Source organism: Acanthaster planci, linkage group LG21 (genome assembly GCF_054643075.1).
Source record: "Acanthaster planci isolate LZ-2023a linkage group LG21, COTS_SCS, whole genome shotgun sequence".
NCBI classification, from domain to species: domain Eukaryota; kingdom Metazoa; phylum Echinodermata; class Asteroidea; order Valvatida; family Acanthasteridae; genus Acanthaster; species Acanthaster planci.
Window position 1 is genome coordinate 10,196,354 of NC_141797.1, and position 24,520 is coordinate 10,220,873.

Here is a 24,520-nt window from a genome sequence, read left to right on the forward strand (position 1 = left end):
TTGGTGATTTGCTGTTCTACTAGCCTTGCTTCTTTGGTCCCATGTTGTTTGTTTTCGTTCGACTGCTGCTTATCTACGGCTTCACGCTTCGTTCGCCCCTTTCCGCCCGCACCGCCGCTTCGCATCGGGGGGTCGTAATTGTAGTGTTCATATTCATCAGGTTCTGACATGTTTGTAACTCTTGGGTTCAGCTGTTTGGAGGAAGGCCGATAGGTACTTTCACTTGATCTATTTAGAACCAGGACTGGAAGTTCAAATAGTATTATTTATTAACAAGGCGTTTGAAGTTGAACCGTTTGCCACGTGTTCACCCGCTTCAATTTAAGATTCCATATGTCGACCAAGTTGTCGCTTTCACTAGAATTATGTGTGCAAACTAGATGTAGTCAGGATTTCAGACCAAAATATGCTGACTGGGTGGTCATTTAATTGGCTACGGCTAAAAAACACACAACTAGCTACGGGAAATACTTAAGCCGCTAGCTAACGGCTCCCATAGCACTACATGTCATTTTCGTCCGGCAGAAGCCAAGACTTTAGACGTAATCCGACTAACCTTAGCTTATCTCGGCGGCATCTTAGAACTTTTTACCCGGGGTCCACAGATCAAAGGCTCTCCAATAAGACCTAACGACCATAATTAAGTCATGTTAGTTTAAGCGTAGGTTTATGCATTCACAGTTTGAGACGAACTTTATGCTGGCACTGGAGAACTTACCTGGTTTCGTTTGAGTAGATCGCCGACGTTAAGTCAGACTTGTGCATGTTTGCGTTGAGTGCATGCAGCCTTTGCAGGTCACTGCCTGACTGCAGTTCAGGTGAGCATGTAAGCTAAGGCCTACTTGGTGTAAAGCAAAGTAGTCCATTTTACTTGAATTCTAGTAGCGATCCTTGCTTTCAGGACCCCATTTCTATTCGTCCACAGGCCCATGATGGGTACGATTAGCCAATTATGCATGATCGCTTGATTATCTTTAATTTGCGTGATTGCTTATGTTAAGCTAAGTAATAATATTGTCATGCAAATTGTGGGATTTATCGATAATGCCATCTGGCAATCACTGCTTTGGTCTTGTTCACGGTTGTGAAAAATTATTTCAAAAAGGGAAGTAGGACTACAGTTGGAGATTTCATGCAGAATAGATCAATTGCGCAGAGCCGTTGGGGGATTGTGCAGATCAGCTGATCACGCCTATAACGTCACTTTACATGTCGTTGTTTCAACTGTCCAAACTGATGAGACATTGATTACAGTACATCCTCGATGCTCTTCACAAAAGATTTTGACAGTTTCACCTTGTAAAAAGAAAACTTAGCTTGCAAATTAATGCTTAAGTTAACAGCTTCCTGACCCATGACCCTGATGAACTTTAACCTTGCATATTAATAGACGATGTGCAGACTGTAGTTGGGCTAGCCCATCTGTAAGACTGTCACCATCCCAACTTCGGACACACATTGTCATTTGGGCATGACACATACATTCAAGTAAATGAGTTGTGTGGAAAGAAATTGTTCGGTCTTCTTTTCAATGTTTTGATTTAATATTGCAGGATGCGGCGCTCCTTACGAATCGGCAAAGAACTGAGTCAGTTGGAGAGAGAACCACCCCCGGGTGTATCCTGCTGGATGAAAGATGAAAATACCAACCAGCTACAAGCACGTAGGTGGTCTGGTTACCTCTGCTGGCTAGAGGCTTTCACTGTGACAGAGCTGTTCAGGGCCCTGCCCTTTTTACTTGGTTACCATCGGCAACAGATGCCTGTAGTCTAACTCATAACTTCCACGGCCACACATTTTTCTCAGATGTGGCATATTTGAATTTTGTTTTAAGACGTTTTTGTTTAAAGGCAAGCAATATTTGACATGGTGTTCCGTTGCATTATTGTAAGTGTTGGAACATTAGATGAATCACCTGCTTTTTAATGTATTAAGATCTGATGGTACAATTATTTTCCGAAGTTTAAAGTCTTCAGAACTGCTGGAGCAATTGGCAGACTTTGAACCAAACGTAATTTGGTAGAATGGCACTCAACATTTCTGAGGAAGTGTTATGCCATATCATGCGAACTGTTTGATCACTGCAGGTCACTTTTCACATGTGTTTGCCATGCAATCTTAACACCCTGTACCATGTTTCCAACTTTACAGAAATAATTGGCGATGAGAAGACACCTTATTCAGATGGTGTGTTTAAGTTGGAGATTCAAGTACCCGAGAGGTAATGCATTACATTTGGGAGATACATTGTAATTTTGATGTCCACCAAGTCTGTGGGCTAAATACGAGAGAAATGTGCAAAGTCTTTGAGTAATGACATCTTAGCTTATGACATACCGTAACTGACTGTTTCTAGCATTTTTTGTCAAATATCAGTTGTGTGATTAGTCTTACTATGTACACTTGTTCCAGTCGTGGTATCAAGTCACAACTTTATAGTTCTGAAAACTTTTTTTTTTACAAATTTGACATGCGGAATTCCTCAGCACGTCAGGTAACACATTGAAACGGGTCTTTCAAATCAAGGCTTTGTTTAGATTTATAGTGGATAGACATGTTGCTGTGGTACTTCGGTAGGTATCCGATGGAGCCTCCAAAGGTCCGATTCTTGACGCCAATCTATCATCCCAATATTGACACCGCGGGCAGGATTTGTCTGGACTTACTCAAGATGCCACCTTCTGTAAGTTACTCACCTGTTGTCAAGGGCAGACCATGGCCCCCCTCTGAAGAGGGGCAAAAAATCTTTTTTTGGGGGGAAACAACGAAAGGCAAAGTTTTTGGTCTTTTCTATAAATTTTCCTTCTCTCAGAAAGTGCCTGAAAAGCCCCAAAATGAAGCCTCACCCCATAAAAAGGTCACAAATGTTTCCTTCATAACAATTGCAAAAAACAAGCTCCCTCTTCCACCTAATGTGGTTATGGATCTGCCCTTAAATTCCTGTACATTGTTCATCGAGCAGGCTTTGCATAGGCCTCAAATACCTGGAAAAAAAACCATGAATCTCTAGAATAAATTCCAGGTCCTTGAAGAGTGCTTTGATTTCTCACATGAATTGACCTGTTCTCATCACTTGTGTCAGTACAGTGACCAGGTGGTCATCTTTTTTCAGTATTTCACACAAAGATGTGAAACATCCGAGAAAACAGTTACTGTGACAATCACTTACTTGACTCCCTTGATTGCGTTTTGTGTCATTCATTCACCTGTTTCTTGCAAGTTGCACCTGTTCTGATTGGTTTGTTGCTACTTTCAGGGAAGCTGGAAGCCAAGTCTAAGCATCAGTACCTTACTAACGTCTATCAGACTTTTGGTATCCCAGCCAAATCCGGACGATCCGCTCATGGCCGATATCGTAAGTCACAACATCCAATTCATTTTTCTTCCACTACGTAGACAGGACGATGAATTTCCATGTCAAGACAGAAAACATGTAAAAACTACAACTGCAATGTATAAATCATTTTTTGAAAAAGTAATTTGAGGAAGTAACTATTTGAAGGGAACTCCATCCAACCTACATCCAAACTAAAAATCTGTTTGGAAGACAGGTTTCATCGCTGAATTATGCAACAAAGGAATATTTGACTGGAGCATGTCGGAGGGAACTATTAGTCTTAATTTTTTTAAATTCATCTTGACATACAAATGCAAGAAAACTGTCTGATACTTGAAGCACCTGTGAATAGATCCCACAAAATGATCTCAAGAGCATCAACTCACTTGATGATGTTTTTGACCTCCTACAGGGATTCTTCTGATAACATACTTAATTTTCTTAACGCCATATCTCCCTCTACAAGTAAGTTTCAACAGGGAGATACTGCTTTCCGAACATTAAATAGGTGATCTTAAGGGGCCACATTTGTGAAATTCTGTCTTGGTTTAGGAGAAGAGTAGACTGAACTCTTGGTTTTGATACGTCACCCAGTTTGGTATCTAGATGAAAATGGACAAAATGCGGGTGGAAAATGTTGAGGGTTCCCACTGATTGATACGGTGCAAGATTCTCTTAAAGGCCTCTCACTCAAAAGTTGCTCCAGCAATGGCTCATTTTATTATGTTGGGTCACAATTCTCTTTTGTGTTTTGTAGTCTGCAGAATTTCTGAGAAACCGTGACTTGTTTGAGCAAAAAGCCAGAGATCACACCCGTAACCATGCAATGCAAAAGACTACAGTAAGTCAACAACTTCTTGTTTTCAATTTGAGGGTACATAGAATAAAAGGACACGTCATTTAACACTTGACCATACATTGGTTTGGTTTATGAATTTCTTTGAAATTGGTTGAAAATGTCTAAAGCCAAGACGTACCTTGTTCGCACATGTTTGACTTGGCTTGGGACATTGATTGTCGTATGTACTTTTGACACTGTATCCACTGCTGATTTTTTTTTATGCTAGGAAGTACTTTGCATCTAAGAATCTGTTTTTCTCAGGTGTTTTATGCAGTGTTTCTGTTTGGTGGAATCTTCTGACACCATGACATACTTTGAAGATTAATTAGTTTCCTTGAAAGTGAGACGATGACAGGTAGATTAAATGAAAATGTCAGAACTCATTGTATAAAAGTCCACAAAACAATGAAAATTTTAAAATACTTTAGTAACTGATAATTTGCAGGCTGTGAATCCGCCCAATCAAGCCAAGAATCAATCAGATTCTGATGAGAGCGACCAATCGGATTCATCCTCAGATGAAATGGACCAATCAGATTCATCCTCAGATGAGGGTAAGCCTTCTAGAGGTCAGCTTGCCGCTCAGAAAAGACCAACAGAGGAAGGCAGAACTGCACAACCAGAGGCAAAGAAACTCAAGAGTAGTCCACCCTGAAGCGTGACGTTAAAAAAGTAGAAGAAAATTTGCAATGTGTCTTTCAGTCCATGGAAATTGTTAGTCAGGGAGCTATGCACTTGGAAAGTTACGTCGGGGCAGCTGGGTAGATCTGCAATGGAGGGGAGTTGTTCATAATATGAAGTCATTCTATATTGACGTAAATTATATACTGTCATTATTTGTCATGTTCTAAGCTCCGCCCCAACCTACATTCCCGCAGAATTGAGTTACTTTGCAAACAAGTAGCAGTGTTGGAATCTTCATAACTGAAATCAAACTGAAAATGATGTGGATTATTGTTTATCCTTGCTATCACATTGCTATCACATTGCTATCACATTGCTAATCAGAAATCTTGACCAATTGGAGACTTACACAATCCCTTCAGAGCCAGTTCCCTCTTCTTTTGGCTCATGAAGAAAGGTTTTTGTACAGCTCAATAAGAGATATTTTCTGCCATCATGAAAGCAACAGACTCTTTGAATAAAGAGACAAAACTTTTCCTTTTAATTAATAATACAAAAATTTATTAAAAATTGGAGGGAAAAACAATTTAAATCACATAAAATAGGAGTAATGTTTACCCAAGTTGTGTATGTACGTACTTATATTTAACCGACAACTGTAATGTTTCATGAAAGCACGAAAGGTGCTACAGGTAGGAAAACCAAGCAGTATCAGCTTTGTGCTTTGCAGATATGACGCCATTGATAACTACGTTTCCAAATCCAAAATACTGTGTACTGCTTCGTAGTGATGTATTGACGTTTATGTTGTATGTTCTTGAATTTATGTATTTACTGTACTTGCCATTATCTGCCCCGAGCTTGACCAAGAGAGGGCGCAATTTTCCTAGCAACAGGGGCTCCTTTGGTAGGAACTCCACTTTGCTGGGTTACAAGTTGAAATGCACCTGTTGCGGTCGCGTCACTACCAACAAATTAGACACACCTGACTAATATGGCTCTTTACAACTGATGGGGGGGTGTCTCTGGTCAAGGCAGATACCTGAGCCAAGTTCTATAGAATAAGCCCTGTGTAATGTAACTTGGAGTGGATGCAATGCTTGGTGTGCACTAATTCTGGCCTTGCTGTACACTGCTACAAGTTAATCCTCATTGGTAACCGGAATTCTGCCAAATGAGTCTGAAGTGCCTTTGTTTTCAAATGTGATCTGGGGAAACTCTTCACATGGAGAAATTTGTCATTGTTGTGTTATATATATAGAATTAACAATCGACCTGTGCTGTAGCCAAAGCTGTTCTACATGTCTATCATTGGAGTTACGCTGTCACGATCAATCTTCAAATTTCAAACATTCTATTGAGTTTGCCACAAAAAAAAAATAAATGCAAGATTGCAAATTTTACATGTAAAACAACCTAATTTGTGTTAATATTTTAAGAAGACATTCGAGACATTAACGGAAAAAAATGAGAGTAATATGTCAAATTATAAAAAAAATCAAAAGGACAATTTTTTTCCATTATCTTAAAGTTGGTGTTCAAGGCGAAATGTGAAGGGTTTTCACAGATCACATCACAAGTGCGTTTCAATATCAGCAGCCCATCTTTATGATTTGGCTTGGTTTGGCCTTCTCTTATATGTACAGACATTATGTAGGTAACATTATTGCAGAGGTTCCTACTGCTTACTCTGGTGAAAGGTCTGGTAAGAGGTTCGTATACTCAGAAGTTGCTCCAGTGATTTAAGGATCCCTGTTGTTGGGTTGGGTCACATTTGCCTCTATAGGAAAGGCGGCAAACTTTGCAAATTTATAAAAACCACCTATTTAGACATTTTACAAAGTGTTTTTTTCAGAATTGACCATTTCTGTACAATTTTATACAAAGTAAAGCATATATAAAGAGATCATTGGAAATTTGAATTGTATCTACATGTACATTGTTCTGATTCATGTGAAATGAATTTACTACCTGTTTTTTTTGTCCTAACAACTGCACGAGGGTTACCTGTGCCAATATTGCAGAACCTACGCTGAGAATGAGTAATTCCCAGTTGATTACATGATTCCATGCTTCAATGCCGCATTCCCACTTACACTTGCGTTGGACAGCACATTTATGTAGCCCGTTGATCTTAAAAATACCTTTGTAAAAACAAAAAGCAAGACCCGTGCCTATCTTGATAAAACGTCCATGCATACACGATACGCTAAATGACTGGGAGCAAATGTCCAGTGTTTAAAACTGTCTTCTTCAAGGATGTCGACATTTGGCTTGACGTACAAAGCTGCCTGCTGTCAGTTGAAACGACACTGCCCTGTGGAGTTGCTGGTCTGAAGACACACTGAATCAATGGTCATTAGTGTTCTCGTATTGTATCAGCTGACCATACATAACATCAGCCTCCGTTCAGGGTGGGGAAAATCTGAATGTATAATCAAGTTAAGAAGTGACAGGTGCACAAGTTAAGAAGTATGACCCAGAGAATTCAGGCCATATGCATTTCATTCAAGAGATTTAAATGAACACTCTTGAGGAGTTTTGTAATAACTTTGCTTCATCAGGTCTTATAATTAATTAGCCTCTTCAGCATGGATATAAAAATTATGACTTACATTATGCAATTATTCTCCTTAAGCACAAATGAACAGATGACACTGGAGCAGGGGTCAGACCTGCATGCTTTCATCAACAGTCATCCCGATTTTCCATCATTTTAACAAACGTATGAACATACTGCTGGGGGATATTGGAGTTCTGTGAAATTTTTTTTAACAAAACCCAGAAGTTTTGATTTTTCCCCCCTGCAGCTCTTAACTATAGAGGGTTTGCATGGCTGCCATCTTGCAGGCCATTGCTTTTATTCCACAGGGTATGCACAAAGGAGGTTTCCATGTGGAATAAAAGAACTGCCCTGCAAGATGGCTACCACGCAAAGCCTCTACAGAAAGAGGGATGTTCCAGAAAGAGAGGTGTGGTCTGCACGCTGTTAGAAATGAAAATGAAAATATTGCATCTCAGTCTGGGGTGCAAATAAAATGACAAGTTCAACATTTGAAAGGATATGACGTGAAATCTAGCTGCTGTCGCAGGACGCCGGTCAGTACGAACTCGGCATTGTGCACATCTGAAATAAAACAATGTGAGGTTTTGATCAGTCATTTGACACTCCATTCTGAATGGAAATAAGAGGGGATTTCCAAAAAGCACTGACTGTCCTTTGTTAGATAAAGCCATGGCTCCATGAAGATCATTTCTAGAAACATAAAAATGATCAAATCACCAATTTTATGACGGAAGAAATCACGACACCAAGGCAGGTCATTCTCGCAGCTGATGACTACGAATGCAGAGGCTCCCATAGTGCTTTGCATGGCACTGATTTTAGCCAACGATGGACGAGAGGTCAGTAGCCGACCCCCAGCCATCTCTATGATGTCACGTATGAGTGTCGGACCCGGCTGCACACCGGGGGTCAGATACAGTGTCACATCCTGTCACGAAAAGTGAGAGAAGCCAGTCATATTTACTTCAAGATTACACATTTTCTTTCCCACTTCCGTAAGTATGCACCTCTCTTCAGAAATACTGCCCAATTTGATTTATTTTTTGGGGGGCTGTGATTTAAAAGGTTTGCAGTAAGTGCAGGGCAGATTATTGTTCCTACTTGAGTATTAAAAAGGTACTCTCACCAACCCTCGAAATACGTGGAAATCTACTTGCTGTCTCCTGGGGCCAATTTCATAGAGCTGCTTAAGCACACAATTTATTTAAGTGCAAAAAAAAAATCCTGCTTAAAAAACAAAAGTTACTAGCTCAAAATCTATGTGATTGTCATGCTAACCAAAAGACATCACATGGAGTTTTGGCTGGTAACCTCATTTGTCAAGCAAGGTGTTTTCATGCTTAAACAGCTCTATGAAATTGGCCCCAGCTGCATTCTAAGGCATTTGTGAAAGGAACTTCTGAGATGGATTGTTTTCAATCCATTTGACTAGTATCCTAAATGTTTATATCAATGGCACAATGAGACTTTTTTTCCACTAGGGACAGGACATACTTACCTTGAGCAGTTTTCTCTGACTAGCTCTGGCCATAGATTCCTTCAGTTTGAACGAAAACGCTGCCTCCGCCTCCAAATCATTTAACAGGAAGCTGTTTTCATCTAAGCACATCCAGAAAGCACATTTCAACAGAGCACATTTCAATTTGAGCGAATTTTGCAGCAAAAAATTTCATAATGTCAAGTTTTGTTTTTTTTCAGTTTGCCTCACGTATGCACTGCCTTCAACTTGAAATGAACAAAAGAGATGCATAACTGAGAGAAATACAGAAAAAAACATTTTAAGCCGAGAGTGGTTTACCTAGAAACCATCTGCTCTTGTAACTTTCTTCGATCCACATGGGAGTGACAATGAACCGACACACAGACACCCCTGACAAGAACTTGACAGTCCGTGTCACTTTGTTTGTCACCAGATGGGTGCAGGATGCCATGGTGTCTGCCATGCGTCCACCTAACTTCTCCAATTTCTGTGAACAGGTGGAAGAAATTGCAGAAAAACCTCAGTTGTCACAAGGGTGAATACCTGTAAAATCCGTATTCTAGGAGGACTCTTGGAGGAAGCCAAATTATTCTGAAAGGGGAGGCTTTGAGACGCTTGGTGGCAGCAAACTTACCGGTCCGTTTTACCAGTTCCCAGCATGCCTGCACTGTTCTGAGCTTGCATGCATCGTTCTGATCATGTGCAACACAGTGAAAAAGGACCGTTATGTCTGCTGCCAACAGCGTCTCGAAGTTTCCTGCTTTGAATGGGTGCTTGAGACACGTGGGCGAGACTAGGATTTTTTCGGGGGGGGGGGGAATTTGCAGGGGTTGAGGAGCAAAGCAATCATCAGCAACAAAGTGACAAACAATTAGCAGTGGATGGGGTCCATTTTGGTGCATATCCATTTAATTTTGAATTCCTTTCTAATTTTTTTCATTTTATTTGCAGAGGGAGGGGCCAAAGGTCTCCCTTGTAACACCCCTGGAGACACACCCATGCTGGCCAAATATTCCCCAAGATATCTCAGATCCTCCTCTACCAGTCGGACGCATCTTTTGAGAAAGTTCTAAATCGGGATTTTAATCCTTACTGTGTTTTGCTCTTGGTATAAGGAAAGGGGGGAAGAGACAAAAGCTACTTATGATGGGACTTGTGATAGATTCAACAACAGTCCCCGTCTTCCCCTGCAGTGTGGCACGAGGAAGGCATGTCAGTGAACGCCTACCTTGATGAGTTCAGGAATGGCCCTGCTATCGATGCCAGTGAACAGGACATAGGGGATCTTGTCTGGGTCCAGCATACGAGGCGACCCCTCCCAGTCCTCTTCAACATTCATGCTGCCCTTCCTGCACAAACCACGACAAATCAGCGTCAATTAAAACCTACCGGTCACACATTATTTGGTCCACTTCAATCTAAGGTCCTTCCAGCAATCACACAGCTTTAGCCAATAGCCTTTTGTGTTATTCTGAGCTGGCAAGATGTACATTTGATTGCAACAGAACATGTTCCAGACGTTTTCATTTGTACAACTAGCTTTCTGGGGAGTTGTGTCCTTAAATGTCACCAATTTCTCTGATCTGATTTTGTGCTTAAAGTAATTTTTTAAAATAATGACCTGTTAAGGCTACTTTTCAATCAGGACTTTATCACACTGACATGATAATTTTTGACCTGCTCTACAAAAAAGGATATTAAGGGACACTGTGCTATTTCACACTAACGGCTTTTTATGTAGACAGGCTGATTTTTTACTTCTTGGTTTATTGGCTTCTATTATATCAGTAATTTCACATTCATACAAGAAACCTAACTGTTGCTATGGGAATTAAGGGGTTTTCTTCTTGGCTGATTTCTTTTTCCACTTCCTGTGTGTAAAGGGCTTTATCTCTGAAAGCAATTCTGTTAATGTGTGTGATATGATTATGCAAAAGTCAATATATCTCCAGATTGCAAAATACCACAGGGTTCAAACCTACACCAAATTAAAGCTTATAATGTAACCAATTTAAATGTATGAAACTGATTTTGAAAAAAAAGTCCCATAATACCCATTTTTGTTGAGCCCGTCACATTTACTGTCTAGAATTCAATGCACCTTTCAACCCATATGCAAACAGTGAACGGAATACTTTGTTTTCACGGCTCTTTGAGAGAGATGAGAGCCCCCAAACCCCGATCAAAACCCCACAGCCCTAAATCATATTCCTAAAAATGATCACATGTACGAAATATTGATTTCACCTGTTGCTGTTTTAATCAGGCATGCACCTTGGACTTTGCCAACGAGAAGGAAATTTCAATCTTGCCAAGACTTTGTACAGTGTACAAACTGAAAATCTTGGAAAAGTCCCGATTATTGCATTGCATTTTTCAAACCACCCGGCAGCAAGTGGTTAAAGGGTGTCAGCATTTTTTGGGGGGGATCTGTCCGAATATTTCATGTTCAACCAGACTAATTTTGGACAGCCATATTTAAAATCTACAACTCTCACCACAATGTCTTTGAACATCAAAATCACTTTTTTTTTTAAGACAACCCTATAATATTCTCAACAAACTAAAATTACCTTTGTCTCTTGGCTAAGGGAAAGCCTTGTTCACATTTTCGCTTCATCAACTGACCTGCCTTCTGACCGAGGTTGGACAAGAACTTCTGCAAAGGATCAAGATACACACCAGCTTATAATAAAGGAATGTGACACGATCTCTTTAAATCAAGAAAGAGATTCCACTGACGCAATGTTTAGTAAATGTTTTTCTCATTCTGTAGTGTGCGGGGGGAAAAAGGCATTTGTGGTTTTGATGAAATGTTGACATTCTTGGGCCCTTGTTTCAGAGATTCTCTTCAACTCTTCAGGGTTGGTGAAAAGAAAACAGACAAAAATCTAAGCAGAAGAAAATGAAAGAAAACAAACATTGCCAGTTGAGACAGAGTACTTCAGAGTTACTTCTGTATTGCCTCTTTGCTGTGTTGCGGCCATCTTAAGTGAAGGATTTGTGCACATACCGCTGAAAATACTGCATGTCATCCAAACACAATGGCTTACATCAAAATCTCCTTAACTGGTTGTGCCTCCACGACTACTCATGACTCAGTATTTGACAGTGCATTGCTTCACTTAAAATCTGTGATTCACATCAAAGTGTTAAAATGGTGTCCTTTAACATGTTAGTACCCATGTATGATGCGTTATATGAAATCGCACACCTAATTTGGATGAAGCTGGTTACAGATGACCGATGAATTGTTCTACTTTAGGATAAACCCTTGACCTTGGATATTACTCTTTAAGACAATTAGGATAAGTTAAAAATCACATTAGTTCAATGCATTACACCTCATATTAAGAGCAGATGAATTGTTTATAGCAACACCTGTTCCGAACACTCTGCATTTCATTGCAGGTGTCAATTGTTAACCAACTAAATGACCTGTGTGCATTGCGGCCCCAAAGCGGATGGTGCTGTGTGGCTTGCTAGCTAGGATTCACTCCTCCTCACATGCAGATGCAGCATGACTTTTCAATGGAATGTGCACAACCCCTTTACGTTTCTTCATCCAAGTGAGGGTACATGGCAGCAATGACGTAAATGCGTTATTCAGCAAACTGTCATATCGGTGCATCTCATGCAACAGGTGTGGTTATCCATACTGAATTCTGACTTAACCGAATATTCAGTTACTGATCTCAAAATGTTTCTTATAAAATCGTCCTGCTTGAAAATAAAAACACACAATTTGTAGATGCTTTCTTTAAGTCTCTGGCCAATGCGAGTTTAAGAATTCTTACTTTCCGTTTCTCCTGGACCATCAAAAATATTCTGGGTTTGCTGGTCAGTCTTACCAGTTTACCTAATGGCTTTTAATTTAAGCCAAGCTTTAAATTCCATGACTTGACTCATTTCTTACAATCAATAAAAGACATTCATAAGATGAAGAAACTCAAACTGCTGATTATGAGAAGCACACAAGAGAGCAACAGGTGAGTTCTTGGTTGGCATTAGTCGAGTGATTTGCTCTTTCTACCTCTGTATGTAATGCTCCTACTTCCGAAGCATTAATTTCCAATTTCATTCAATTCATCATGCCCATACTTGCTGACATTATTTGTTCCTGCTTGGACGCCTCTATCAGGCCTCCCTAGACCCTTCCAACACACTCTGCATACGGCATGTGTTTGAGGAATTTGATAAGTAGCAGTTCTGAGCACGCGCACGTTGTTCTGAGCATGCCAGCATAGTTCTGAGCGTGCGCAATACTGTGAAAAAGGACCGCCGTGTCTGCTGCCGCCAGTGTCTCAAAATCTCTCATTCCTACATACTCTAATGATCTATTCCAACTGATGTTACCTGGTTCCTAAATGATCTCTGAATGAAAACCACTGCTGCCGACAGATATACAGTTGAACCTTGTATGATAACAGCACCGTTAATACAAGTTTCTGCTTGTAACAAGGAAATTCTTAAGTCCTCGTCTTTTGTTTTTCATTGCATTCATTTTGGATAATACAAAGTTCTTGTTAGAAGGACCTCTTATTAACGAGGTTCGACTGTCTTCAAGTTGATTACCATGATGGCAAACACATTCCAAAGGTACACTTTCAATGGTCTCACAGCAAGTGTTGCCAAGGCATGCTTGTAAAATGTGTACATGAACTACAATTGAAAAAGGCTGCAATGAGCTGTTTGCGAGTTAAATTTGAATAAAATCTGGTACCCTGCATTATCTGATTGCACATAAACATAACAAATCAAATTCCCCAGACAAAAGACACTGTTGCTATGCCTTGTGATTCGGGGCATAGCAACCACCATCTCTGGAATGGACTGGTTCCTTTGTGCCATTCCTACCCATTGAAAACAGTGTATTGTTGCAAGGCGTCTCTTATGTAACTAAGCAAAAGCTTGCCCCGAATCACGAAGTATAGCAGCAGTGTCTTTAGTACGGAAAATTCAAATTGGTATGTTCACATGAATTTAAAGAACTCAGTGTACCAGATTTTATTCCAATTTATTTCATGTATGTGAGTAACTTGTTTACTTTCTATGAGAAAGCCCTGATGACAAATGCCACAGACATTGTCACATTTCTACATGAGACTACATGTACATGATAGAACAATACAAGGATGATATTAACTTTGCTTTGGAAGCATTGCTGAGATCTGTCCGCGGTGTTGGCACCACCTTCACCCGGCACATTTTTCACCAACATTGTAACTTTCATCACTTCCTAAAATTCCTTTCATGATATATGTGTACCAAACGGTGCCGTCTGCTTTGCCCAGGGTATCGTATGTAACACAACTGAGAATTCTGTCTTTCCATGAAACTACTTTTAAGAGAAAAGGTACAGAGTACTACCAGTTAAGTGGATGGATATTGCTTCCAAATGTTTATCAGTGAAACAAAAAAACAACAAATTGACTGTACCTTGCCGAGCAATGCCTTGCATAACTGAGAACGAAAATAAAAAAACAGTGTTACAAAAAAAGAAAACGAAAACATCCTCAACTCCAAAAGAATGTTCCGGCAAGTCTTTAAACATCAACACATAACACTAAAAACAGACTGTAAAAAACTGAAGCATGAACGCACGGCTGTCCACACACAAACAAGAAACCAAATATGGGGAAGACACAAGAGACTTTGTTTAGATAGTCACTGCACACATAAATGACATGCTGCATGGACAAGTCTTACAAAACCTTTGGGGGGGGTTCAGACTTTTTAAAACTTGACGTATTCGGGATCAACAATATAGGGTTTGCATGGCTGCCATCTTGCAGGCCAGTGCTTTTGTTCCACAGGGTACGCACAAAGGAAGTTTCCCTGTGGGACAAAAGCACTGCCCTGCAAGATGGCTACCATGCAAAACCTCCATTGAGGGGAAGAATTGGGTAAAACCTTCAATAATTCTATTATGAACAATGCATTTCATTCTTTTTCAAACATTCATACATAAACGACAGCTGGGCCTATACGCTCTGAGCGAGAACAAAAGAGGGTGTTTTTAAATGATATTGACAGTCCTTTGGTACCAACTCAACACATAGGTGCACAAGTTTGTTCACATTTGATGTGGGCACGCTGAGTATGCTCAGCGAATTTATTCTGGAATGTATGGTCTTTGCACGCACGCCAAACGGGTGCAAGAACCCGGTTGGAAAACTTTGTACCAGCCTGTCTTTCTTTCACCGGTGAGGGTGCACTTTAACTCAGGGCGGATTACATGTACAATGTACGTTTCTACCAACATAAATACTACTGTTGAAAAGTGCAAAGTACGCAGGCCTTTGCCTGCACAATATGACAAACTCACAAATGGATGACTGTACCAGGGTTCCTGAACCTAAAGGACAATTAAATTCCATGACTTTCTTTTACGACTTTTCCAATGACCAAATTATGAAAATCCATGACCCAACGGAGCAAAATCTTGGACTATTCGGCCTTTTCAGTTGCGACTACAATCACACATTTTATGCACTTATTTATTTCTGCGAATAGAAATCATACACAGTGTTTGAAAAATTCAATGACTTTAGCCATTTTTACAAAATTCCATCACTTTTCCAGGCCTGGAAAACAAAAACAAATTTCCATGACATTTCCAGGCTGCGGGAACCCTGATGTACGTGTGCATGCACAATATGCTCGGAACAGCTACATGTACGTTTTTCCAATGCCGAATAAACCTTTTTGCAAGTAACATCTTGTACAGCCTAAAAAGGTCCACATTCTACCCTATCTACAGGCTAACAACTAACAGACAATGGGAAATGCTTCTCTGAAGAAGGCACTTGTGTCTCCGAAAATAAGTGGTCATTTTGTGGAGAGGGATGCGATGACATGCTCAGTCTCTGTCAAGCAGTTTGGCCTTGCCATGCACATCATGCAGGGGATACCTGTTACGAAGCACTACATGTCGGCATGCATCAAGGTACAACACACTTCTAAAACCTCTGACTACAGCCATCAACTCTTGAACCATTCATCCACCTGCTAGCCCAGAAATATTTGTTTTGGATATTCTGATCATATTGACATATGAGGAAACCGAATGGCTGGCCGGCAAACGCGACCTTCTTTGCTAGTGTGGTTGCCCGCAAATTCTGTCGTGACTGAGCTTACAAAATAATGGCACTCCCTGACTATCAGTGCCATTCTCCATTGCCTTCTTATGACCAGTGTCTTCAAATGAGGGAATGTATACATACACTAAGTGGATGGTGGCAATGGAACATTAACATAGCTGTTTCAAAGGGCCTACTGAGTGAAATAGGGAAAAAAACAGTTTTTGTTTCTCTTTAAGAATATGGAACAATAAGTCTAAAGGAAAAAAATAGATTTTGAATACAATGCTAAACTTTCTGCCCTTGAAATTCACAAAAAACCTTAGAATTGAGGAATTATGATCGTTTGCCACAGTTTTTTGTGAGAGAGTAAGTAATTATATATAAATTTTTAATAACTTAAGCATATTCCAACCCTAAACCTTAAGGTACAGAGTAACCATTTGAGGGTGAGTCTACTTGCCTTTTTTGCAGCGTGGGAGATCTTCAAGGGAACAGTCCATGGATCTTGGTTATAAAGAAAATAAAAACAGAGAGCACATTGACAACATCGTTACCGCCATGCCAACAGTTTCCATATACTGTTGCTATGTTGTGTATAATGATCTCCACTGTCATCACAAGATATGTTGACCAGGGTTCCCCCTGGGGTACTGATACGTATGAGGTGGTCAAATTTTGCCAAAATTCTAGTTCCTGAAAAACAAAAGTGTTTTCAAAAAGGCCTAGAATAAACTCTATTCAGTCTAACAGTACATTTCCTCCAAATTTCTCGTCTAAAAATAAATCGGTTTTTATTCTGTGGTCTTCTTTACCATTCTGAGCGATTTTAAACTGATCCATTTCAAAATATCTCAGTTATATTTCCTTTTCCTTCACCTTTGTCTGTTTTAAGTGTGAGGAGGTAAAATTCAACAGAAAAGCCTGAGGTGGTCACTCAAATCAGTGAGGTGGGCCGCCTCACACTTGAATAGGCAGGGGAAACCCTGATGTTGGCTCAAGGTCGGTTGTAATAAATATGGCTCCGCGGATATGCCACAGGCTCGGCACAAAATATGAGGTTGGGGTACAAAATATCATACAAATATTGATCACAACACTCCCTGAAGTCTGAAACTGTGGCATTTGGCTGTTTTTTTAAAAGTTGGCAAATGCTTCTTTCCTTGAATAACAAGTCATTTTTGGCTATTAATACAAATGACCTGTGACTGTAAGGATCAATTCCTCCATATGGGTGGAATATTCGGAATATACCAAAAATGCTGTCAACCTACCCATCAGACTGGTGCACATATGTCCGTACTTGTCGATCTTAAATGGGTCTGGCAGGTCATAGAGTTGATATCTAGCTGTGTTCAGGTTGCGGACAGATTCATGGTTACCAAGCACCAGGTCATTCAACCACTGCACGTTGATCACTGGTATCCGCCACTCTTGTGCCTTCTCGTACTTTGCTCCTTCCATCCTACATTAAAGCAAATAAACCACAAAAATATGCCAATGTATAGGCTTCTGTGGCAGGTACATGTAACCTGTCCTCCATGTTGCCATGGTTACTAAACAGTGGCTTAGATGATTTAGACAGTGTGAAGATATTGGTTAGTCACAAAACGATTGATCTTTGAACACTTGCATGACCTGTGCATGAGTGTGCAAGCAAGAAGGTCAGTGTTGCAGTTGCAGACCCCTTAAGACCATCATAAGACAAACATGATAACTCCAGTCTGTGACTTGTCTTGTGACTGGTCGTCAAAATGGTCTTATGACTGGTCTTGTGACTGGTCTTGAGATTTGTCTTGATAAAAAACGAGTACCATCACAGTACAGTCTTCTCCTCCTGGTCGCTCGATTAATTTGTAGCACACTCAAGGCATTTCTTTCCGTACCTATTGCAAACCAGCAGCGTGTTTCCCCTGGTGAAGTAACCCGTGTATTTGGCGCCCAGTAGCTCAATTAACGTTTTGACGTCATTGCGTTCACCTCCTTCAAACCCTGACATAGAAATAACCTGTAACAAAGAAGATAAATTGAATTATGTCAGACCACATTCAATATGGGCGATTCACAATAGAGCGCCTCCAAGAGTTTGCGATGTGATGGCCAATCACAACACGCGAAATCTGTCGACCCTTTCCAAATGCGCATTGGGTCGACAGATTCCGCGTACTGTGATTGGTCAACAGGTTGCAAACTCCTATTGTTAAACGCTTGTATGCTTTGAGTAATCAATCACTTCTACTTATCAGTGGCCTTTCTCAGTCAGAAACCACTTTGTAAAAATTAAAGATTCCCTTTACCAGGTTGTACACTACTGGAACATGCTCATTAGCTCCCAAGCAACTCATACTGAAATCCTAGTTTCCTGGTGTTTTTCAGGGCACCATGAATGTACACCGACCTGATCTTTACAGGGCGCCGGTTGCAATGGATAAGCGATGACAGGGAAGTGCAGAGCTCTCCAGGGCGGTTGCATCTTTTTGATCTTCAAACAGTCGTTCAACCAGTTGGCAGTCACGCACCGCTTGCCGTCTTTAATTGCCTGCCAAAATTGAGCACATTTTTCCACTCACTTCAAGTCGTGTAAATCAAAACAACGCAGCGCTGGAAACTTGGGTTAGCCTTGGAAGACGAGTTCTTCCTCCTAATGATCCTGATGTTGCCACTATTGGCACTAAGTTGCCTTGCGCTGGGCTGCTGAATTCAACGGCTCTTGACTGTGTCCATTAAGTACAACAACTAGCCAAAATGGAAAAAATCTTAACCTAACATTTCTCATCAGCAGTGTGAAAAACTAGAACTAGCTGCTCTCAACATTAGGCCCAATCGAGCATTTTGGAGTTTACAGAGGCATTTTTCACCCATTTCAGGCAGGTGTTCTAGAGTTGTGCCGAACCAAATAGAATTAAGAGCGACTCAGGTCGAACCAATTAAAGTTTGGTTTTTGACAAACTCAATAAATACATTTGCACTGGGTTCGGCTCACGAAAAGAGTGATGTCTGAAACCAAGTTGCTCTGGTGTCATTCTGAGCGCCTTCGAGCGTTAACCCTAACCCCCTAGGCTCCTTCTCTAGAAAGCATAATGGACCTCACAAAATCCAACAGGTTCATGTACTTGTCTATGTACTTGTACATGCAGGTTAGTGTACCAAACCTGATAAACTCCAACAGAATGAGCCCGTTGGAGTTTGAGTGATATGGTATGGATGGGTCTATGCAGTATAGGATGACTTGCACTGAACAGTACCAAACCTGACAAAATCAAGCATAGTCCAACAATTGGTACAGCAAGCCAGACACTGCACACAGTGACCCGTGTGTGTCCCAACTCACACAGAATCCAACACCATCTCCCAGGGCCTTTCATCCCAAGTCTCACAAAATTCAACAAGTTCCTCAGGTATGGTACCAAACCTGCCAAAACCTCACAAAACCTGCGGTTGGAGTATGGCAGGTTTTGGGTAGTTAGGGTTAATCTTTCGCCTGTTAGCGCGTCTGATCGCTTCTGATTGCTTCAGTTGTTGCACTTTTGCCATACTTAATTCTGGAACACCGGCCTATTAGTCACTTGTTTCTTGCAAATGTGAGCCCTGTCATTTTATTGTTTTAACTCACCAGACTGAAGACTTCTGTCCTCTGCGAGTCACACAGCAAGTGAGTGATACGATCTGAGTAGCAGTCATCCACGATGCCTCCATGCTCACTTATCACCTGCAATTAAACAGTGTACATCACTGATGACCACCACCAACTTTTCTTTACACACATGAATCTGCCAGAAATTCTTATGATTCTTGTGCATATTTGTACAAGGGAAAAACTGACGTTAAATTTGTCCCATGATTAAAGTTAATTTCCTTCTCAAATAATCTGACAAAGACAACCCTATCGATACCTTTCTCCACGTTGCTATGTAATGAGGTCCAAGAAGCTGAGGGTACTCGATAATCAGAAAGATGCACCCGAGGAGACAATTTTCGCCGGCCACTGAGGAAAAACAAATAAGCTGAACAATGAACATGGGTAAATAAAAGCAACCAAGGACCACTGATTGCCTCCTGCTGTGTAAAGAAGCCTTCTAAAAGTTAAATTGGAATAAAATCTGGTACACTAAGTAATCTGATTGCACATAAACATAATTTGAATTCTCCTGACTAAAGACACTGTTGGTATACCTCTTGATTTGGGGCAAACTTTTGCATAGCGACCACCAACTCTGAAATGGACTGGTTCCTTTGTGCCCTTCTTACCTACATAAAACAGTCTACTAGTGCAAGGCATCTCTTATTAAACTAAACCAAAGCTTGACCCAAATAAATAACAGTGTCTTTAGTATCAGAATTCAATTGTTTAGTCTTTTTATATTTACTCTAATTGTATTGTTCAAGAAATTTCCAGAAGAAAAACACTCCTTCTGAATGAACAGCAAACTGAGGACTAGTTATTGTCTAGATAACTCTTATAGATTAATTAATTATGGTGTCAGAATAAATAGACTTACGCGTGTACGTTGGATCGTGTCCGTAGTACGTTTTCTGTTCGGGTAGCGGTAAGTTTGCGTTCATCATCTCGTTACGCGTCTGCTGTTGCGATGCCATTCCGGCGATAGCACTCAGGACCTGTGACATCTGCCTCTTCTCTCCGCCCTGCGGCATAGTGGGCATGAACGCATCCACACCGTTGGTGATGTTGCGCAGCGTTCTGGGTAAAGAGTTACTCATAGGGCTGTTGCTATTGGGTTCAGTGATGGTGCTGCTGCTACTAGGGCTGGCGGTGCCGGTGTGTCGCTCGTGAGAATGCTTATCTTTCTTCTTGTCTTTGCGGCTTTTGTCCTTGTCTTTGTTCTTTTTCTTCTTTTTCTTTTTCTCCTTCTTGTGTTTGCGGTGCGACACCGGGGGCGGGGCTATGTCAGCGACAGGAGGAAGCTCCGGCATGGGAGGTAGTTCTTGTTGCCACGGCGCCTTCATCTTGAAGACGGCCTTCATGGCTTGCTTCTGCGGGGTGCCGTGCGTCAGCAGCTGGCCCGGGGCATCCTGGGACGCTTTCAATTCGTCCTGAGATGTCTCTTGTGACTGGCTGTCGTCGCCGCCGATCACAGTCGAGTCTGTTTCCATGGGCACCTCAGAGTCTGTTTCTGGTACCTTGATTACGACCAAACTTGGATGGTATGTTTTTGTTGCTTGTAGCTTCTTGGCATTGATGGTATCGATAATCCAGTCTGGCGTGACGATACTGATAACGTCAGCATGGCACACAGCACATTCATATTTAGCCTACCAAAAGAAAGATTCAACATTTATTTTCAGCATTATAACTCAGACATGTGAATGGACCATGTAACTACGCGTTTAAATTTGATCCAAATGATGACGGCATCACTCATTTGTACGATTAGTCACCGAAGATTTTACAGTTCCAGCCAAGGTTTCCTCTCGGCTTAAAATATCTACCTGCACCTTAACGGAAAATAATCAAAAAAGCCTGTTCTCTATTAAGAAAATTGTTGAACCTGACATCCCTTGGTGCTTTCTGAGTCCTTATTTACACTGCACCAAGTATTTGTTCGCCAGCTTTACAGAATTATGCCAAAAAAATGTGGGTTTTGCTAATCTGAACAAGCAAAAACTGCCCAATTGAAAATGCTAATGGCCACGGGTGGAACACGCAGTGTGGCCTTGGAGGAGAGCGTGCGTTCAGTACCCTTGTGAACAGTGGGCGTGGCTTACTGGATCGTTCCATTTCTATGCTAAGAGCTGCTACATACTGGCAGTGGTCATGCCATGGTGGTGACCTTACCCCTTCGGTACTAGGAGTGATCAGATGAGTACAGTGTTTGTTGAGATTTAGCTGGCAAGATCCGCCGTAGAATGTCACCATGGCCCACAATGCCTCACGGTCTCTTGCACACATCTGAAATATTGACAACCAAGGTCAAAATATGAATAATAGCTGGATCATTGATAGGATACACTGAATCAATCAATATTTGTCACTTCAAGGAGGAAATTCATAAAATGTTGGTTTTAATCAAGGTCAATGGGGTTTGTTCTTCTTTCAGTTCAGAAAAAAAAAAAAAATGTGACGATCTTTCAACCCGAACTACCTAGAGTGATTTAGAACAAGCTTACACATCCTTGCAAATCCCAACACCATAAAGTAAACTGTGCACATCAACAGTTGGACTCTGTTTATTTCAGGTATGCCTAATCCCACATAAAGCACAGTCAGTACACCAATGCAGTACTCATCCCAACAGAGTCCAACATGCTCTGATATTGGACCTTTCCTGGTCGGGAATTGTTAGAATTAAATTGTACCATGGAAGTGAAATTTAACTTGGAAATTGACACCCAAAGCCACTGGCTAGCGGCTACACCCATTTCCCACTGGCTCATGCACTGCATCTAGCCACAGTCGTGCCATTCAGTCAAGGGCTGGGACTTTTTACTATCTCACCTGAGAGAAGCAAGCCTTGACGTTGGAAAAGAGTTGCGACTTCTCCGGTTGAAATGCTTTGGTAGGGAGGACTCTACCACAGTGCAGGGACATCTCAACCCACGATGGCTACGAGGGAAACCATTATTTTATGATATCAGGACGAAGAACAATAAATTTGTTGCAAATTTATCTAGCAATTTCTTTCAGTAAGTGCTTCCTTTTTTTATTGCGCTAGATTTTTTTTCCTGCCAGTTGCTCAGTATTGTAGCCGAAGTTTGTAACTAATTTGCCACCCAGGAGTAAATGGGTGTCTGTGAGGGCAGACACGGTTATGTTTAGCTGTTTGTACCAAAATGGCAGCACCAGGCTAGTATACTCCCCAGGGAGCTGAGATGGTTTCAGGAATGTTCAGATGATGTGAGCCCAACGTGCAATGACAATGATAGTATATCAGCGCCTTTGAATTTCAGATACTGTTAGATACTGTGCATCTTATAAATGCTTTGATATTATTCTTAATCAATCTAAAAAATGGAAATGAAATTCACCGATACGACCGGCAGGTCAAAGAGATCCCGGGCTTCACTAATCTCAGGGTGGTCATCTTCTTCCGCTATCACATGCGTCACCCTGTCTGTCAAATATGATTCCTGACTCCCACCGCCGTCCTGGAGCAACTTTTCAATCTGCAAATACACACAACCACGACAGAATCAATGATATTAAGCATAAAGAATAAGACATGAGACTAGAAGTTGTAGATTTGTGTCCACCGCCCACATGTCCCGACACAACTGCCCCCACAAATCATTATTTACAAAGCTTTCATCATTTGTGAGAAAGACACCAAATCACAAAAATCAGAATTCTAAATCTTCTAGCAGCCGCATAACTATAAAATGCCGTGTTTATGCGTTTCATCCATACTTCATGCGCTCAGCTCCGTTTAGATGGCTTTTGTATGTCCAGAAATCTGCTTCAGCCATGGCTGACCCACATGCGTCAGATTGGCTTGCAACGTTTGTGAGGCCTACAGTGCACATATGTACATTTTACTGTGAGTCCTGTTTGTTGCGATGGTCTCTATTCGTGCAATTTCAGGTGATGCCAGCGTTTAATTCGTTGAAATAAGGCAGGAAAAAGAATAAACACTTTATAAAAATATAAATGTTACGTTTTTCACTCAAAATCCACACTCATTTTTTGTACATATAAATCATAATTTGCTCTGCATTAAACGTGTACCAAAAAAAAAATCGCAAAACATCTCAAAACATCCCTGCTTTAAATCAATATTTTTTGGCTTTGCAGAGTCCCATGGAATCCAAACTTATATCAAAAGGTTTTATTCTGACATCTTCTCCATGATCACTTCAAAAAGAAAACAGAAAAAACAGTTACAAAATTTTAAGCCTGCCTCAGTCATTGTCAGTAAACATGGCCTAACATGCACGTGTGTGGGCCATGTATGATGTACAGTAGGCCAAGGCCTACATCCATCATGTACAGTAAAATAAAGATGCATAGCCCGTGCTTAGTAGGGTACGTTAGTAGGGTAAATATTAGTTACTACATTTATGAACGCCTGTCACTTAAGTTTTGGTGCCAGTCATGATGAATGTTAGGTCTATGGTCTAATAGTACTGTTCTACGAAGGCCGTCCATAAATGATGAAGGTTAGAGGCCTAAGGCGAGTCGTAGTGTAATGCCTCCTCCGTAAACGAATCGCCTCTTCTACTAGTTCTAGGCCATACGGTAAAAATTATATTACCGAGTCCTCGAGCGTCCCAATGACGTAGTATTTCACTTCTTTGAATACTTTCTCCTTTTCTATTGAGTCTCCAGGTTTTTCTTCATCAGCAGCCATAGTAGATACCAATCAAACCTGAAAACCAAGGGAAAATTCACGCAAACGAATCGCCTCTTTTAAACACTTCGTCCGTGTGCCATTTTAAGTTTTTACGTGTGATTTCCCGCGGCTTTGTGGGCATTCTTTCTTAGTCAGGTGACCCACTGCACTATTCTAATATTCCCCCTTGCAGAAATATAGGTACCGCACCAAAATTATGCAGGGTATATTCAGCCATGTCCGATTTACTTGGCTGCGGCTTCAAATTACACACAGCTCTATTGGAAGTGGCTGCAACCGCCGGC

The 24,520-nt window shown here is 41.0% G+C and overlaps 2 protein-coding genes across 3 annotated transcripts; one reads left to right on the forward strand and one right to left on the reverse strand.

Annotated features, from left to right (window-relative positions):
- Positions 1 to 499: 499 nt before the first annotated feature.
- ube2t (ubiquitin conjugating enzyme E2 T) lies at positions 500 to 6,281 on the forward strand. Its single transcript, XM_022238356.2, has 7 exons — positions 500 to 818; positions 1,554 to 1,663; positions 2,152 to 2,221; positions 2,578 to 2,683; positions 3,257 to 3,355; positions 4,095 to 4,178; positions 4,624 to 6,281. Exons 2-7 carry the CDS (start codon positions 1,555 to 1,557, stop codon positions 4,831 to 4,833), a joined length of 678 nt encoding a protein of 225 aa, XP_022094048.1. The 5' UTR covers positions 500 to 818; position 1,554; the 3' UTR covers positions 4,834 to 6,281.
- LOC110981111 (PAX-interacting protein 1-like) lies at positions 5,351 to 24,362 on the reverse strand. Of its 2 annotated transcripts, XM_087131053.1 has the most exons (19): positions 24,138 to 24,362; positions 22,915 to 23,052; positions 22,385 to 22,492; positions 21,725 to 21,838; positions 20,430 to 21,201; positions 19,824 to 19,915; positions 19,544 to 19,639; positions 18,329 to 18,469; positions 17,817 to 17,938; positions 17,205 to 17,395; positions 16,394 to 16,437; positions 14,288 to 14,311; positions 11,422 to 11,507; positions 10,077 to 10,197; positions 9,167 to 9,335; positions 8,867 to 8,967; positions 8,086 to 8,296; positions 7,867 to 7,929; positions 5,351 to 7,231 (listed from the first exon to the last, which is right to left on the reverse strand). In XM_087131053.1, the coding sequence occupies exons 1-19, from the start codon at positions 24,231 to 24,233 to the stop codon at positions 7,212 to 7,214; spliced, it is 2,709 nt and encodes a 902-aa protein (XP_086987179.1). In that variant the 5' UTR covers positions 24,234 to 24,362; the 3' UTR covers positions 5,351 to 7,211. The 2 variants fall into 2 exon arrangements, with proteins under 2 accessions (XP_086987179.1, XP_086987180.1); XM_087131054.1 differs by lacking the exon at positions 14,288 to 14,311.
- Between the last annotated feature and the right edge of the window lie 158 nt (positions 24,363 to 24,520).